General features: G+C 50.0%; 1 protein-coding gene across 10 annotated transcripts in view; it reads right to left on the bottom strand.

The window, feature by feature from the left end:
* The window catches only part of Agap1 (ArfGAP with GTPase domain, ankyrin repeat and PH domain 1), a 511,278-nt gene that overhangs the window by 298,015 nt on the left and 196,267 nt on the right, over window positions 1–16,996 (bottom strand). For all 10 annotated transcript variants that reach the window (XM_017795748.2, XM_017795749.2, XM_008823665.3 and 7 more), the window contains one exon: window positions 16,762–16,896. In XM_017795748.2, the coding sequence (XP_017651237.1) occupies window positions 16,762–16,896 (135 nt within the window). The remainder of the gene's footprint in view (window positions 1–16,761; window positions 16,897–16,996) is intronic.

Here is a 16,996-nt window from a genome sequence, read left to right on the forward strand (position 1 = left end):
GGTTGTGATGCATTGAGTTTCTGTCTCAAATAAATAAAAAACCAAACATTAATAGTCCCAGGTCAGAGTCACAGGCCATTTTTAATTGGGTTCTTTAGAGTTTATTTTTCCTAACAAGTTATTTTAATTGGAAAAATGTATAAATATTTCTAAGCAGATAATGTACGAAATATATAGCAATTTATCGAGATCTAGCTTACCAGAAGTATGAACTGTGACTCTGAAAAGCAGAAGTTTCAGCAACAGAGGGTAATTACCTCTCTCTCTCTCATGGACCACTCACGTACACCGAGTCCTCATGTTCCAACCAGGCTGCCTCTGCCTCACACGTCACCAATAAGCCAGCTATGCTGCGGATGAAGACGTGTGATGACAGTGATCCACTGTCCACACGTCCTGGTGACCAGGGGTCAGGTGAGAGGTAGAGCATGTGACTCCGTTCTGAGTGACACGGTGGGCTTCTTTAAGCCTGCCCCATGTAGCTGGTAGTATTTTGCATTGAGCTGAAACGGCGGCCTTCACGTAGTCCTTCATTTCTTCGATGGCTGTGTTAAGTGCCCTTACTTCACAGAGGGGCATGAATGGGGACAACAGACCTTTAACAACTGTGTGCGAACAGCATGAGGATGAACCAGTGAGGCCTGTTAGGATCTCTGCTGCCCAAGCCAAACTTCTAACAAAAGCATTTTAAACTATCATTGCTTGTGTGTGAATGACTTCTGTATGTGTGTACATGCCATGGGACATATGTAGAGGTCAGAGGATACCTTCATGGGAAGTCTGTTCTCTCCTTCCTCCTTCACCTGGATTCCAGGGATCAAACTTGGGTCATTTAGCAAGCTCTTTTATCGGCTGAACCATCTCTCCAATCCTTCAAGTTCAATATGTAAAAACAGTTTTGCAGCATGAGCCAGTGACTCAGGCAAACTCTGTTTTTCTCCCATGGGGGAAGAGATAATTTTGTTTCCTCTCTAGCAAGAAGTCACAGGTGAGCCACACTCACTGGCCCAGGACCATCCTGTTTGAAGATAGCCCTGGAACCCGGGTGTGCAGTGGTGATCCTGCTGGCTGCTGTGCTGGGCACAAGGATCAATACAGCGCATGCTTGGGGCTGTGATGCAGCAGGGGCCAGATAATATGGTGGAGCTTCAGGAGATGCATCCAGAATCCCCAGGAAGGGAGGGGCCCTGGGGACAAATGCCCTTGACAGGATCCAGTGCAAACGGCTTCTAACTGGAACTCATGGTGATTTTCACTCATGCCTCATCTGAATGACTTGAGAATGTGGATTTTGCCAAGGTCTTCAGTCAGGGATCGTACGTTGACAGCAGCTCCTTTCCACACTGTACTTGAGCATTGCTTCCATAAAGAAGATAATCCCAGGACTCTGGGCAAACAGCCGGATGAAACCAGCTGCTCAGCTGCATGAGACAGAGCCCACCAGGCAAGCCCATCCCACCCCACATAGAACCCAACCGCCCAATGTCTGGGAATGTGGACTCGTTCTAACAGCACTATAAAGCTATGACCACTCTCTGCAGATCCTGTGAACGTTCACTCCTCTCCTGTACATGGTTCAAGGCAGTCATCTGTTGAACCTTGGGCCACTGTTGCACCATGATGGCTCCCTCCAGATATCCTAAGTTTCAGGAGCTTGTACTAAGGGGGCACTCTAAAATCTATTCTTCTACAGGGGTGGGGAAGAAGTGGTGTTCCTTCCACTCTGAAGACACTCCCATTTTGCATTTGTTTGCTCCTGATAGTCTGACAAATTTCTGTGAATTCCAAGGACTGAAAATTACAGACCTCTCCATAATGAATTTGCTTCTCTACAGGCCCCAGTCACTCAATTTGTAGCTATTCTAATCAAAGGAATTCAGTGAGTAGAAAGTGTGTGGCTTGTGACTGAACCTCTTTCTCATCAGAAGAACAAGCTTAAGGAGTCCAATGGATTCTACAGAATGGGAGAAAACAGAGGTAAAATGGAAATCAAGCAAGTGGAGGGTGGCCGAGGGGACCCCACCTGAGGAGGGGGTGAACGAGGGAGACCCCACCTGAGGAGGAGGGTGGCCGAGGGGACCCCACCTGAGGAGGAGGGTGGCCGAGGGAGACCCCCCTGAGGAGGGGAGTGAACGAGGGAGGCCCCACCTGAGGAGGGGGTGAACGAGGGAGACCCCACCTGAGGAGGGGGTGAACGAGGGAGGCCCCACCTGAGGAGGGAGGTGAACGAGGGAGGCCCCACCTGAGGAGAGGGGTGAACGAGGGGGACCCCACCTGAGGAGGGGGGGTGAACGAGAGCAGACACTGGGAAAACCTTGAGGTACGCGGAGGCTGTACTTCCACAAATACGCAAAGGCTGGACCCCTATCTCTGCTGCACCCCCATGTGCTGCTGGTGGTGGTCCCCTGAAGATACACCAGCCAGGGACTCCCCAGAAGAGCCACCAATGCCCTCAGAAGCCGCCCCCTTGGTGCCCATGCCAAGACCTGGACAAGTGGGAAAACCCAAATTCCCCAGCTGATTGGCAGCTCCCTTCTGCCCAGCAGCAACATTCTGACTCTGGCCCTGTTACAGCTTCCTCTGAACACCAGAGTCAAAACAAGAAGTCCAGAGCTACATGCGGAGGGAGGCAAGGTGCCCTCCGGAGCCAGTGGTACCGCCTCACAGCCGGGCCAGGTGCCCCCCCCGACTCCCCTCGGTCACTAGGCCTGGCTACTGCTCACGTTGAGGGTCCTTCTGGGTCCTGTCAGGAGAATGCTGGACTGGACAAACCCACTCACTCCACTCTGTAAGGAAATACTTGAGACTAGAGATGTGGCTCAATGGTACAGTGGCTGCACGCACAGAGCTCTGGGTTCAAGTCCCAGAAACCCAAAACAAAGGAATGCTGTACCAAGTTTTCTTTACTTCCTCAAGTTAGGCAGGACAAAAGGAAACCCCCGCCCTCAAGCACAGGGCGTCTAAGCCCACCTTTGTTTCCCTCTCCTCTCCATTCTGAGGAAACTTTCACGTCTTCGTCCCTGGGTATTCAAGCAGGGGCTCCGAGTGCTTTATGGAGCATGTCTAAAGGTCTAAGTGGTCTCCTAAACCAGCACTAGTTTTACTGTGTCAGTATTGTCCATGACGACAGCAAAAAGAAAAAAAATATTTGCAAATGAGAAAAATCCAAGTTAATGCTTGGTGCCCCCTAGTGGCAGCTCCCCGGATTACAGACCCACTGATGCCTAGAGCTGCAATGGCCGTCTCAGGTCCTGGCACAGTCCAATGCCCCACTACTTGCACAAGAAACCGGCTGTCTGAATGGGCTTTCATTAGGAAGCCTGCTGGGAGGACCCAGATGTTGCCTACTGCACTCCTGTCCGTCCAAACCTGTGTTCTAAGGCTTTGATTTTATAAAACATTCAGAACCTAAACCATCTTGATCTACTGTCAAATTCTTAAATGCAGTTTTAAGAGTGGGCTGAGGGTGTGGCTCTGGTAGTGTGTTTGTCCAGCTGGTAAGAGGCCTGGGTTTGAGCTCCAGAACTGCAAACAACAGATAAGCAGCAGACAGACAGATCAAGAGTTTCTAAATACAACATTTAAAACCCAAAACAACTGAAGCCAAAATGCACAGATCTAAACGTGCTTGCTTTGCCAGGATGCACAAATGCCCTAGCGGGACGGTACCACCTGCTCTCCTGAGAGGGTGAGGGGAAGCCGGACAAGGGTTCAGGTCCCTCAACCTCTAAAAGCCTACCAGTCTATAAGTCAGGCAAGACATGAATTCAAACACAGGCATTACATTACCATGGTTTTTCACTATTACAAAATCTTGGTGTAAGGATGGAGGCATTTCCCAGCATGAACATGGTGTTCAGGATTTCCTTACTGTTGACATCAAAAATCTAAATACAAGGGCGCCGCTTCCTGAAATTCAGAGACCAGAAATTCACATTTAAGCTGCACTTGGAACACAGGAAGCCAAACACAGCCCCTCATGCTGTAGGGCAGACGGCGCTGTGGGTTATCTCTAAGCAGGTGGCAGTGACAGGTAACATAGGCCGGGGGGAGCACATGGGTAGAGGGCACCACCAGCTCTGCCGTGCATGCCCTTGCCCCAGGAAACCAGACCATCTCTCACTGAGCACGGCTTAGGTTCTTTCCTCCACACCCCAAAAAGTGTTCTAAGTCCTACGTTTTGTTTTTGTTGAAGTCAGGTCTTCCTGTAGCTCCGACTGGCCTGTAACTCTATGTAGACCAGGCTAGCCTTGATCTGAGATCCACCTGCCTCTGCCTCTCAAATGTGGGGATTAAAGGCCTGTACACCACCATGCCCAGTGTGCTGGATGCTTTAGTGTCAACTTGACACACCTGGGTTGAGGGAGCTTCAATTGGTGAATTGCCTTCATTGGACTGGCCTGTGGCCATGTCTGTGAGGCATCATCTTGATTGTTGAGTGATATAGGAGGGGGAGGGCCCACTCCACTGTGGGTGGTGCCACCCCTGGGCAGGTGGGCCTGTGTTGCATATGACAGCAGGCTGAGCAGGGGCCAGGGGAGCAAGCCAGTAAGCAGAGTTCCTCCATGGCCTGTGCTCCAGCTCCTGCCTCCAGGTTCCTGCCCTGAGTTCCTACCTTGGGCTCCCTGATGAACTGTAACCTGGGAGATGTAAGACAAATAAACCCTTTCCTCCCCAAGTTGGTATTGGTCAGTGTTTTGTCACAGCAATGGAGAACAAACTAGGACACCCAGAAATCCTACCTATTTAGCAAAGGATTCTAGGCACACTTTCCCAATGAAGCGGCCAACAGCACATGACGCTGCTACAACAGGCAAGGAAGTGCCCCGAAGAGCCCGCAGCAGCGAAGAAAAGCAGCAACCACAGGCAATCTTGTGCCCACAGTTCACCACAGGAGGAGATGCGGCTAGGCTTTGCAGTCTGTCCTTCAGGGCTGCCGGGAGGGCTCTCTGGGAAAGGGCTCTACTATGCAAGTCTCGCCACTGAGTTTGATTCCTGGAATCCATAAAAAGCTAGAGAACTGACTTGAGGAAAGTTGTTCTCTGACCGCCATACATGTGCTGTAACGTGCACCCACATGCATCACACTCACATTCACACACACACACTCCAAACTAGTAATAAATAATTTTAAGAAGCCTTTAGTCTTCACAGAAGGGAGTTACTAGAGACAGGCATCCTAACTATGGAATTCCAAGGTAGACTGTGATGCTTATGGGGATGGGGTGGGGGTTGTGTTCAAACACTACTGAGTCATTCAGGAGGGGCAGGAGGGGTAAGGTCACTGAGGTGTGTTGAGGCCGCCAGCCTTGCCCTTCTCTGGCTGGTTCTGTGTATGGAAAGAAGGTCAAACCTCGGCTTCTGAGCAACAAACAGCAGAGGAGGAGGAGCCTACACTCCCAGCACATGAGCTCTACCTCACCCTTCTCTAACACACACAGTGATCCTTCCATCCACCTGGTGGGAAGAGTTGGGGGAGGCATGCCACTTCTAGGGACTCAGCCGGACCCTAAAGCGCCAGTCCCATGAAGGTCAACTCTGGAAGTTCTCTAGGAAGCCAGGTTGCACCAGCTCAGATGAACTCGGAAGCATATGTCTGTAAGGATCAGAGGCGCCTGTGGGCCACACATACCACATACATTGCTGCCTCTTCCTAAAACTGGTGGTGGGAAGTGAGCCATTTTTCATATTAAGGGAAGACTTATTTTAAAAGGTATTTGATTTTTGTCTATAAATCAAAGTTTTCCAATGAAGACAGCCAGTGTGGCCAGATGCAGAGAGGGACAGATGTAGGAGTAAGCCATGCCAAGCACAAGCTGCCTACACAGCTGCTGGCTCCCAAGGACCAAAAGCCTTACCACCACGCCTGCTGTGGTGACGGGAGCCTGTACTTCCAGCAAGTGGGAGGCTGAAGCAGGAGGAACAAGACTTTTAAGGCCAGTCTGGACCTGAATGAGACCACTCTGGGAAAAGAAAACAAGGGTTAAAATTCTGTAGGCCTCGGATGAAGCAGCTTCTCAACTCTCACTTCTAGAGAGGAATCCGATTCCTACAGGGGAGGCAAGGCTTTAGGAAAGAGCGCCTCGCAGGGGAGCACCGATGCTGTGAGAGATGGACAGAGCAGGCCGGCAAGCCCGGGAGACCAGGCCAAAAAGCCCTTTGAGCCACTGACGGACGCAACGCTGACACTAGTGCTCACAGCACAGAGACAGCACTGGCGGGGGGAGCTGCCGGCGGGTCGCACCGTCACACAGCGGGCCTCAGCAGTAATGGGCACTGGGTGGTTGCGAAACATGGTTCCTGTCTTTGAAAACCATGAGCACCTCTCTTCACTCTGGCAGTTTGACAGAATCAACTTATTCCTCAAAGCTTTAAATATATTTTCCTTTGAGATAAATTGCTCTTCATGGTTTACCTTTCCCAAAATGGAGGAAGATGGAGAGGCTGTCCATGGAGTGCACAAATGGCTCTTCACTAAACAGGCACACAAACTCCAGAATCCAGATCTTGGCTTTCTGGGACCCCAACAATAAGCTCTGAGCTAGAACAGCTCCCCAACTCTTGTAGCCACCTCCTAGCCAGGCTGGCTGGTATGTGCATGAGAGATACAGTCATGGTAAATCTGCAACTTAACAATGTCAGTATCCTCTGAGGATTGCACCTACCTGAACTGGGTGAGCCCAGCACTGTTAGCTGAGCACTTGTGGACAGTGCACGGGGGATAGGGTTACCATCAACAAGATTTCCATGTACTCAGGAAATGTCAGCTATAGATTCTAACAGCTCCTGACTGTCCTAGTTAACTGAGAGTCTCATTCTTTTGATCAGTGCCTCTGTGGAAGGCTAAATAGGTCAAAAAGTACATCACCATTTAATCATTTTAAAAGCATTAGGAAGAGCAGAGCTCTGTAGCATTATGAACAGATTATGAACAAAAATAAAAGCCGTTTTCTGCACTAATGATACATCAAGCTAATTCAAGCTGGCGAAAGTCATTAGGGAAGAATCCTGGGGCAAACCCAGTGCCGACGCCCTGGCAGAGACACAGATTACAATAACCATTTCATATGTCATTGATAAAATTAATTCTATGAGCCAAAAAGATGCGTCTTAACATGAAAGTTAAAACAGAGCATTTGCTAATAGTGTGCTTAATGATCTAATTCTGGTGGTGTGAGAGTTAACACAGGCAGACAAGATCATCCATGTAGACTGAGCACTTCCCAGAAGAGAGACACAGCGTGAATTCCAGGCTGAGGGTTGTAAATGGCCATAAAAGACCAAAGCCTCCATTTCCACACTCCTCTGTCATGCCTTGAAACAAAGGACCATTTACTGTCCCTGGTTGGCTGTGACAGCACAGATTCTGACAAGGATTTTAAGATGGTATCTTCCTGCTGTGTCCTAGCGAACCTGTGTATCACCTTTCTGCCACTGTAACAAATGCTGGATCAGCTTATAAACAAGAAAGGTTGATTTTGGCTCATGGTTTCAGAGGTTCCTGTCCACGGTTGATTGGCTCGTTGCTCTGCCCTGGGATGAGGCTGCACATAGTGTTGGGGGCATGTGCAGAGCAGAACTGCTTGCCTATAAGCATGAAAGAAGGCAGCAGGAGCTGCTGTTCCACTACCCCCAGGGTCACACTGACACACTGCCCTCCTACCAGGTTCCCACCTGCACAACAATGAAGCTGGGGGCCAAGCTGTTAACACAGGGGCCTCTAGGGACACAAGATCCAAGGGATCTTTCCTTAAGAGCAATCAAGTAGCAGGACCACAGCACGTGGGACACAGAGTAAACCCTTGTCTTGAAACAAACACCACCACAAGAAAAGGGCAGGCACGCAGCCCAGCTGGCAGAGTCCTGCCTGGCACACAGGAAGCCCTGGGCTCAATCCCTAGCACCACATAACCTAGGCACAGTAGTTCATACCTGTAATTCTAACACTGGAAACAGGAGATCATGAGTTCAAGGCCAGCCTGGGCTTCATGAGACCCTGTGTCCAAGAGGAAAAAAAAAACGACCAGGTTTCATATCTGACCCCAAATCATTATGGCAGCAGCTGCAGTCTGGACCACAGACCTTGATGATCATTAAGCTCCCCATAGGAACATGGCCACTGTGGATGGGTGACTTTAAGCAAATCAACTAATACACTCAGGAAAGAATTTCTCTTTAAAGGTCTGTCCTCTGGGTCCACTGAACAGTCCAATGGACCAAAGATAAGAAGGACAGCTCTTATATAAACAAGTCAAGTTCATATCTGTAACATAAAATAATCAAAATAATGACATTCAAAAACTCTTATATAATTCAAGGATAATGACCACAACCAACCATAAAAACCTGAACTCATCCTGAAAATGATTGGCATTTGGTGTTGCTCAGAATAATTCCATCACAACACAGTCCCAGTTTGAGATGTGCAGCTCCTATGTGAAGTTATGTGCTTGGACAGTGACCCAGATGTGAGGATTTCTGAACACAAAGCTTTTTAAAAACTACACAAAAGCTTGTTTTCCTTTTAAAAAAAAAAAAAAGCCTCTAAATGCACGTTTTAATACTCAAAAGGCTTGTGTTTTCATATTTACACCATTTATTTCTATTTGTGCTTGAAACCTCTTATCTGAGAAGGTTATTTGGGGTTAGGAAATTAGATTTGAAAATGAACACACAAGGGGTATTGGAAATGTCATGTTTGATAAAAAATAACAGTCGCTATACAACACACAGGAACTTCCTACCCAAACCCCAACAAGGGCTACAGCACAGAGGCCCATCAAGACCTACTGATCTTTCTCCCACCTACGGCTGGATCAAAGGTGAGCTTGGTGTTCATAGGATGTAAGGCTCTTTCTATCTAGAGAGAGCCCCTGTACCCTTGACCAGCGTGACAACAGCAAGATGACCCACAGACTAGTTTCCACTGGACTGTACTATGTGAGATGCCACCACACAGCAGCAGCCAGTGACACTCTGCTGATGGCAAAGGAGTCACCAAACACAGGTCAAGAACCTCTTAGAAGACCACTGAAGACCACTAGTGGACACCAGAGAACTGGGAGCATTCCCCTCCTCTCCCTACTTCAGCACTGCTGAGCCTCACTTCTCAGAAAGGTCTGGGATGGAGGGGCTGGGAAGATGGCTCAGTGGTTAAGGGTGCTTACTGATCCCACAGAAGACCCAGCACCCACACGGTAGCTCACAACCACCTGAACTCCACTTCCAGGGGATTCCACTTTCTTCTGGTCTCCTTTGGCACCTGCACTCATGTGCACAAACTCACACAGACACACACACACACACACACACACACACACACACTTTTTAAAATTGGAAGGAAGGAAGGAAGGAAGGAAGGAGGGAAGGAGGGAGGGAGGGAGGGAGGGGTTTCCTTTCTACTGCCAAAGGAGAAGGAGGAAGGGGGGGAGGGAAGAAAGAAGGAAGGGAGGGAGGAGGGAGGGAAGAAAGGAAGGAAGGAAGGAAGGAAGGAAAGAAAAAAGGAAGGAAAGAAGGAAGGAAAGAAGGAAGGGAGGCTTTTGATCCAGCCCTGACAAGTCCAGGAAATCTCAAAAACAAAACTTTTCTATGTCAGGGGCAGTGAGCATGTGTGGGGTGTGAGAGGGGGGTGGGGTGGGGACAATGAAAAGTGCAGACAGCAGCCTGAACCGCCAGCTTCACCTGACACCGAGGGGGCATGTGACCCTGGGAGGGAAGCACCTCAGTGTGGCTCTTGCTGGAAACTGGGCCTAACAGGTCTACCTCACGGGTTCCCCTTTCCACCACAAACTTGGAGAGCACATGTCAACAGAGCCAACCTCATGAGCTTCCTTTTCAAACACATTTAGATACGTCCCCTGCTTTCAAAGATGGAAACTTTTGCCAGCACATATTTTTCATAGAATAAGGAGAGAAACAGGAGTGACAGAAATAAATTCAATGCCTTCCCCTCCCCAACAAGAAAGTGAGTGCAGGAAAAAAGGACACAGGCCTCAGAGCCCTGTCCCGTCCCAAGACTGACAAAGCGCGGTCAGCACAACACAATGGTCCAAGATGGTACAGTATAGGGAGGAAGCCCCAGAAGAGCCGCGTATCTAACAGCATGCCACCCGCTGGAGTGCACAAGCAGGCTAGTTAACACAGCAAGCCTTGTTCTAGACACTCCAGCAAGCGAGGCTGAGCAGGCAGCTGAGGGTGTGCAACATGATGCGGGATTCTGTGTATCCAGAGTCTCAGTGTGTGGGAGCAAAAGATGTGAAGTAAACTGAGGTAGGTCCTCGACATACCCCATAACCCAGGGAGAGTCAGGTGACCCCTCCCAGCACAGGCTTCTGGCCAGCATATGTGTCTTCCACGCACAGATGTGCTGACACCAGGCAGGGGCAGAACAGCTAAAAAAATGCTTCCTGAAATGTTAACTGCAATAAAAATAGAGCTCAGCCAGGATTAAATTAAAGGACTGGCACAGGTCTTCCTGGCACAGGCACGACTCTGCTAGATGTAACCCTGCGTACCAGGAAGACCTGGAGGGAGAGCGGCTGGGCCCCCAGCAAGGGTTCAGAACTTCTGGCTGGTGGCCTGGCTTTCCCACCCTCCTGCACCCAGAATGGAATGACTTCTTTTGATAAGTACAACAGATCTGTCTTAGGAGGAAATCCCACACGAAATCACCTACAGAGTTGTTCTTTAAGATGGTCAGGGTGACACGTACCTGTAAACGCAGCAGCTGGGAGGTAGAGGCAGGTGGAGTGGAGTTCAAGGCCATTCTGAACTACCACAGCAAGCTCAAGGACACCTAGGGCTACAAGGATGCTCCTTCAACACATGCAACATGCACGCGCGCGCACACATACACACGCATGCACACAAGAAACACACAGAACACAAAGTGATACTTTAAAACGCAGCACAGCAACAGGGAAATGGTGTCTGGAGAACAACCCTAACGTCTGTAACTCTTCACCTTCAGGTTCATCTAAGCACCGAGCGAACAAATGAACAAGAACTTTCAAAAAGCTCAATGCTGACACAGAAATGGCCACTTTACCAGAAGCCAGAGCTGAGCTAATCGCCCAGGCAGCCCAAGCCGCAAAGAACTGCAGGGAAGCAGACAGACCAAAGACACTGGCTGAGGAGGACGACCGGGGAGGACCAAGGAAGGAGGGGGGCCGGGGAACGAGGAGGACAGGCCCAGGACGAGGTGCCTGCAGCTGCCCCAGCCGCCTCCCACAGGCTCTACTGGCAACCCAGGGAGCCACACAACCTCTGCAAGGGTCAGCTGCCAGATCGAATAAAAGGGGACCTATTATCCTTTATGGTGGCCAGACCATCTACCACACCAGACTGTCCACCACACCAAACCGTCCACCACACCAGACCGTCCACCACACCAAACCGTCCACCACACCAGACCGTCCACCACACCAGACCATCCCAGTACCCCAGACCGTCCACCACACCAGACCGTCCCAGCACAGCAGAACGTCCACTACACCAGTCCGTCCAGCACACCAGACCGTCCCAGCACAGCAGAACGTCCACTACACCAGTCCGTCCAGCACACCAGACCGTCCCAGCACAGCAGAACGTCCACTACACCAGTCCGTCCAGCACACCAGACCGTCCCAGCACAGCAGAACGTCCACTACACCAGTCCGTCCAGCACACCAGACCGTCCCAGCACAGCAGAACGTCCACTACACCAGTCCGTCCAGCACACCAGACCGTCCCAGCACAGCAGAACGTCCACTACACCAGTCCGTCCAGCACACCAGACCGTCCCAGCACAGCAGAACGTCCACTACACCAGTCCGTCCAGCACACCAGACCGTCCCAGCACAGCAGAACGTCCACTACACCAGTCCGTCCAGCACACCAGACCGTCCCAGCACAGCAGAACGTCCACTACACCAGTCCGTCCAGCACACCAGACCGTCCCAGCACAGCAGAACGTCCACTACACCAGTCCGTCCAGCACACCAGACCGTCCCAGCACACCCGACCATCCACCACACCAGACCGTCCCACCACACCAGACCGTCCACCACACCAGACCATCCCAGCACACCAGACCGTCAACCACACCAGACCGTCCCAGCACACCAGACCATCCACCACACCAGACCGTCCCAGCACACCAGACCATCCACCACACCAGACCATCCATTACACCAGACTGTCCACCACACCAGACCGTCCCACCACACCAGGCTCACAAACTCAACAGCGTACATGAGCGGCACGGTGCCAGAAGGAAGGGAGAGAACATCCCACTCACCTGTTAAGGTGCAGCTTGCATTTCTGTGAGGCCACAGCTCTCCCTAGGGGACCCAAACTTCCTAATGGATGGAACCCTCTTCATGCCAGGTTCTCCCTGTCTCCAGCCAGGCTCGCCCAGTGAAGACAGCTAGGCTCACACCTCTGTAGACTGTGACAGATTGCTCCACAGCGCCGCACAGTCACAGACCCTTTGGCCACAAGCTCAAAGGCAAACCATGTTACAATTGGCCTCCTGCTTCGTGTTACAATCTGCCTTCTGTTTCAGGACACCGGAAGCCAAATACAAGCAGCAAGAATTCTCTGAAAAATTAACATTGGGTAGCCAGCTAGTGAGGCATGTGGGCTCTAGTGGGGGAGGGGAGCACTAGGTGGTTATTTATAAACCATGTACCACATAGCAATTTTATCCTTCTATAATATTTAAAAAAAAAAAAAAAGCCAGGCATGGTGGCACACACCTTTAATCCTAGCACTCAGGAGGCAGAGACAAGTGGATCTCTGTGAATTTGAGGCCAGCCTGGTATACAGAGCAAGTTTCAGTTTCATATACATACATACACACACGTGCACACGCGCGTGCGCACACACACACAGAGAGAGAGAGAGAGAGAGAGAGAGAGAGAGAGAGAGAAAGTAAGTACAAAGCTAAGTTCAGAGGATAAAGAGAAACCCAGTTATGCTGGAACGAGGTAGTAGGGCGCTGCAGACACGCTGCTCAGCCTGCCCCACGGTGTGCCCAGGGCAACACCCTGTAAAGCACGAGGGCCTGAGTTGCTGTGGCTGTAGGGACAAAACAGCCCAGGGTCTAGATAAGGCTCAAGGCTCAGCGGTCCAAAAACAGCAGATGCACTCCAGGCTCTGCGCCTCCCGCCAGGTCCTTTCCTGAGCCTCATCTTCATGCGGCATGTCCACGTCCTTCCTAGAACTGGACCAGGCCCAGGGCCTCGCACTTGCTAATCAAGTGCTCTAGTCTATCCTCAGTCACATCTACAGTCCTCACTTTCTTTCTCCTTTTGAAACACGATCTTGCCATGTAGCTCAGGCTGGCCCCAAACTCATGATCCTCCTTTCAAGTGCAGAGATTACAGGCCTGCACCACCATGCCCAACACCTCAACTTCTACAACTTCAAAAACTATACAAAGGTTGTTTGGTTTTTTGTTTTCAAAGTGGGCTGTCATTGTTGAGAACAGCTGAGTACTAAAATCAATCAACTCAGCAGCTACTTACATCTTAACAAAAGGAGTTCACATTGCATTTAAGAAAAAGAAACATACCATGTAAGTACCATCCATATATGTATATATATACATATACCTCAATTTTACCTTGAAAAATTCTCCTAAGAATTGTCAATACTTCCCAAACTATTCCATGAAATACACAATGTAGGAAGGTTTCCGAATTCTTGTTATGAAGCCAGTATTACCCTGATACTGAAGCCAGACAGACACCCCGCCCCCCCCAAAAAAGAAAATTATAGGCCGATCGCTGATGAACAGGGATGCGCCAAAAAAAAAAAAAAAAAAAAAAAACAAAAAAAACAAAAAAACCCTCAATGAAATACTTGCAAAGCAAATAAAAGAACACATCAAAAAGAAAATCTACCACGATTAAGTAGACTTGATTCCAGAGACGCAGGGATGGTTCAGTACACGTAAACCATGAACACAACCGGATGGGGCTTGCCCAGCCCTGCCTCGATGCACTCCCTTTCCCACACCTCCTGTGCCCGCCATCTCTGATCTGTTAAGACCACTGAGGACCTCCAGATTCGGAGCTTTCCCAGACTTACCTTGGCAAATCCCCTCTCCCCCACCTCCCTGCGCTCCATGTTTTCAGCTATACAGGTCACAGGCCCCAGAGAATAACCTACTGCTATTCTGCTAAATGGACACGGTACTTAACTGCCTTCTAATGACTTATCTCTCTACTCACAGATTAGTTCATCTCTCTAAGCCAAGAAGCTTCTTTTTGCAGTAGATGCTGATTAACACAGAGACCCACAACTAGCCAACATACAGAAAACATGTGACTGCTAAATTCTTAGTGCTAAGGGGGACATGTGTATCACAGCCCTCCACCCTAGCTCAGATTATTGTGGAAGGCAGAAGAGTGTAGAAGTCTCATGTGGTGGATGAACACAAAGAAACACTGTTTTCAGAACACAACACACAAGTTGCCAGTGTGAACTCACAGTGGTTATGACAGTGCACACAAGACAAAATCCCGGCATGGAGCCACACTCCGGAGTATAGGGCAGCACAAACTGGACTGGACAGATTTACTTTTAAAGTACACATGGTTGGATGGGTATGGAAGGGGACTGGATCTGGGAGGGTTTGGGAGTGTGGGTGAGTGCTGTCAAAGGACACTGTGTGAAATTCTCGAACCAATAAAAAGTGAGGAAGTAAAAAAAAATTCTCTTCACAGAAATGAAAACTTTTTTTTTAATACAAGGTCTCACTATGTAGGCCTGGCTGGCCTGGAACTCACTATGTAGACCAGGGTGGCCTTGAACTCACAGAGATCTGCCTGCTTCCACCTCCCCAGTGCTGGGATTAAAAGCCCCAATGAAAATGTTTCCATGAATGCCCCCCAATCCCAGGGTGGCTGAATGTTCTGGCACAGGAACACTATTTCCTTTTGAGACTCTAAAGTCAAATCACTTAATGTGCTCATCTTAAAACCAGAAATAAAATGCAGACGTCTCGAGCCCTGAAAGTTGCCCTAAGACACAAGGTGAGCCCCACTGTCAGGACAAGGGTGGGTCCACCAAGTGTTCCTTTAGTACTCTACAGCCCTGGCATGCGGGTGGATAAGGATCACTCCCTTGGCAGCATCCCACCTGGAGAAGACACCGAATCCTCCTAAGACAGCCTGGCCGCGGCCTTCTACTGCTGGAGACTCGGTATTTCTGTTGCTCAAATTCATGCCTTGAATTCCTATTACTTCTGGCCTTCATGTTGTGGGTGAAGCCAGGGTGGCGGGGGGAGTGAAGTCATGAGGATGGATCAATGTCCAATAGGAAGAAACGGGGGGAACCTATTTCCCGTCTCTGCTCTCTGCAGACAAGGCAGCAGGACCTCCCCTTGATCTTAGACATCCAGTCTCAAGAACAGTGAGGAATAGTTGTCCACTGTTTAAACCTGTTTATGGGGTCTACTGCAGTAGCCAGAATGGACCAAAACATTTCCCTGAGGTTTGCGTGCTAGGATCACGATCTTGATGCCACCCAGTATTGATTTATAAGATCATTTGTGTAGGACTGGTTCCCACCATTATGGGAAACTCATGTCTGCTCACTAGAAGAAATCAAGAAGCAGAGCAGCTGCAGAGAACAGACCTATGTACATGGGCATGCTCTGGTCACCCATGTGAGGAACCACCCATCCCAGAGGCCCAGAGGCCAGGAAAGCCCAGACTTCTTACTCACTTGGGCAGGTGAGGCACAGTCCCAAGACGACTATTTTTGTTTTGTTTTAGACTGGCTCTCATGTCACCCAGGCTGGCCTCAAACTTACTATGCAGCTAGAATCCTGACCCTCCTTGGCTGCTGTTGCCCAAGCGCTGGGCTCATAGATTTGGAACACCACATCAAGTGTATGTAGTGTTGGGGATCAAACCTAAGGTGTCATGCACACTACGCAGACACTCTACTGACTCACCCACACCCCCAGCCCTCAATCACTGACTGCACTGCACAAAGCATGTTTTCTTCAGGTCACTGCAAGGCAAGGCCTTTGACCTCTGCAATTCTGTAAGGACCCAGGCTGCCTGTCTCACTCTGCTCCCTGGCAATTCCCGACAGTGGAACAGAGGGACAGAGGTGGGTCTTCCACCTGTGGATTTAGACCAAAGGGGCTTCAGACTGACTTCCCCCAACTGCCTCCAGGATTGGGTACTCACCAGAACCTTCCTCTTCCTGAGACCCCCAACTCTAAAAGGACTGCTGCCCCAGACCCTCTAGACCCCAAAGCCACCCCTCCCTCCTGTCTCCTCTCATGATCGTCACTAACAGGAAGGTATACCCCTTGGCAGAGCCTGAAGTTCCTGGAGGTGAACTCCCCTCTGATTTCTACTTAAGCTACTCGTCGGGGCTAGCCCTCACTTGCAGTCCTAAGTTCTAATGTGCAGCTTTAAGGGTTCAAATTTGACTCTTTCCTTTTAGCTTACTTTAACTGAATGTCAAATGTCGAATACTTAACCCCTTTCTAAGAATGAGCATCACAAACCAAGAATTAGCACACAGTAGTGTCCATGGAGCTTCGGGAGAGCTCTTCACCTGCACAGTGTGATGTACAATGCCATTCTGGACTGTTCTAGTGTCTCCTCCTCTTCTGAACACACACCTGAGAGCCGCCTCGCAGCCCTACGCTGACGCCTAGTCTGCATGCTTGGCTCTGTCCCCTCCAGCCTGTGTGACTCTTTCCTGTGGTGCCCAGGTGTCAGAGCTGTGAGGCCACAGCGCTTCAGCATTTACCGTCCTGGAAGACCCGCTCCACGTTGAGCCCGTAGGTGGCACATGTCTCGTAGTACGTGCACCTCTTCAGGTCATTAGAGAGCTTCCTCGCCCTGGCGTCGTCAATGACCCTTGGGTTGGTGGAACTTATGGCATCTGCAAAAGAAAGCAACAGGGCTTCCTCAGCAACTGCTGCCTGCAACCCTGGAGCACTGAACTAGAACCGCACTCCCGTCAAGCACTGCCGCCAATCCAG

This window comes from Nannospalax galili, unplaced genomic scaffold, assembly GCF_000622305.1.
Source record: "Nannospalax galili isolate Female #2095 unplaced genomic scaffold, S.galili_v1.0 scaffold149, whole genome shotgun sequence".
NCBI classification, from domain to species: domain Eukaryota; kingdom Metazoa; phylum Chordata; class Mammalia; order Rodentia; family Spalacidae; genus Nannospalax; species Nannospalax galili.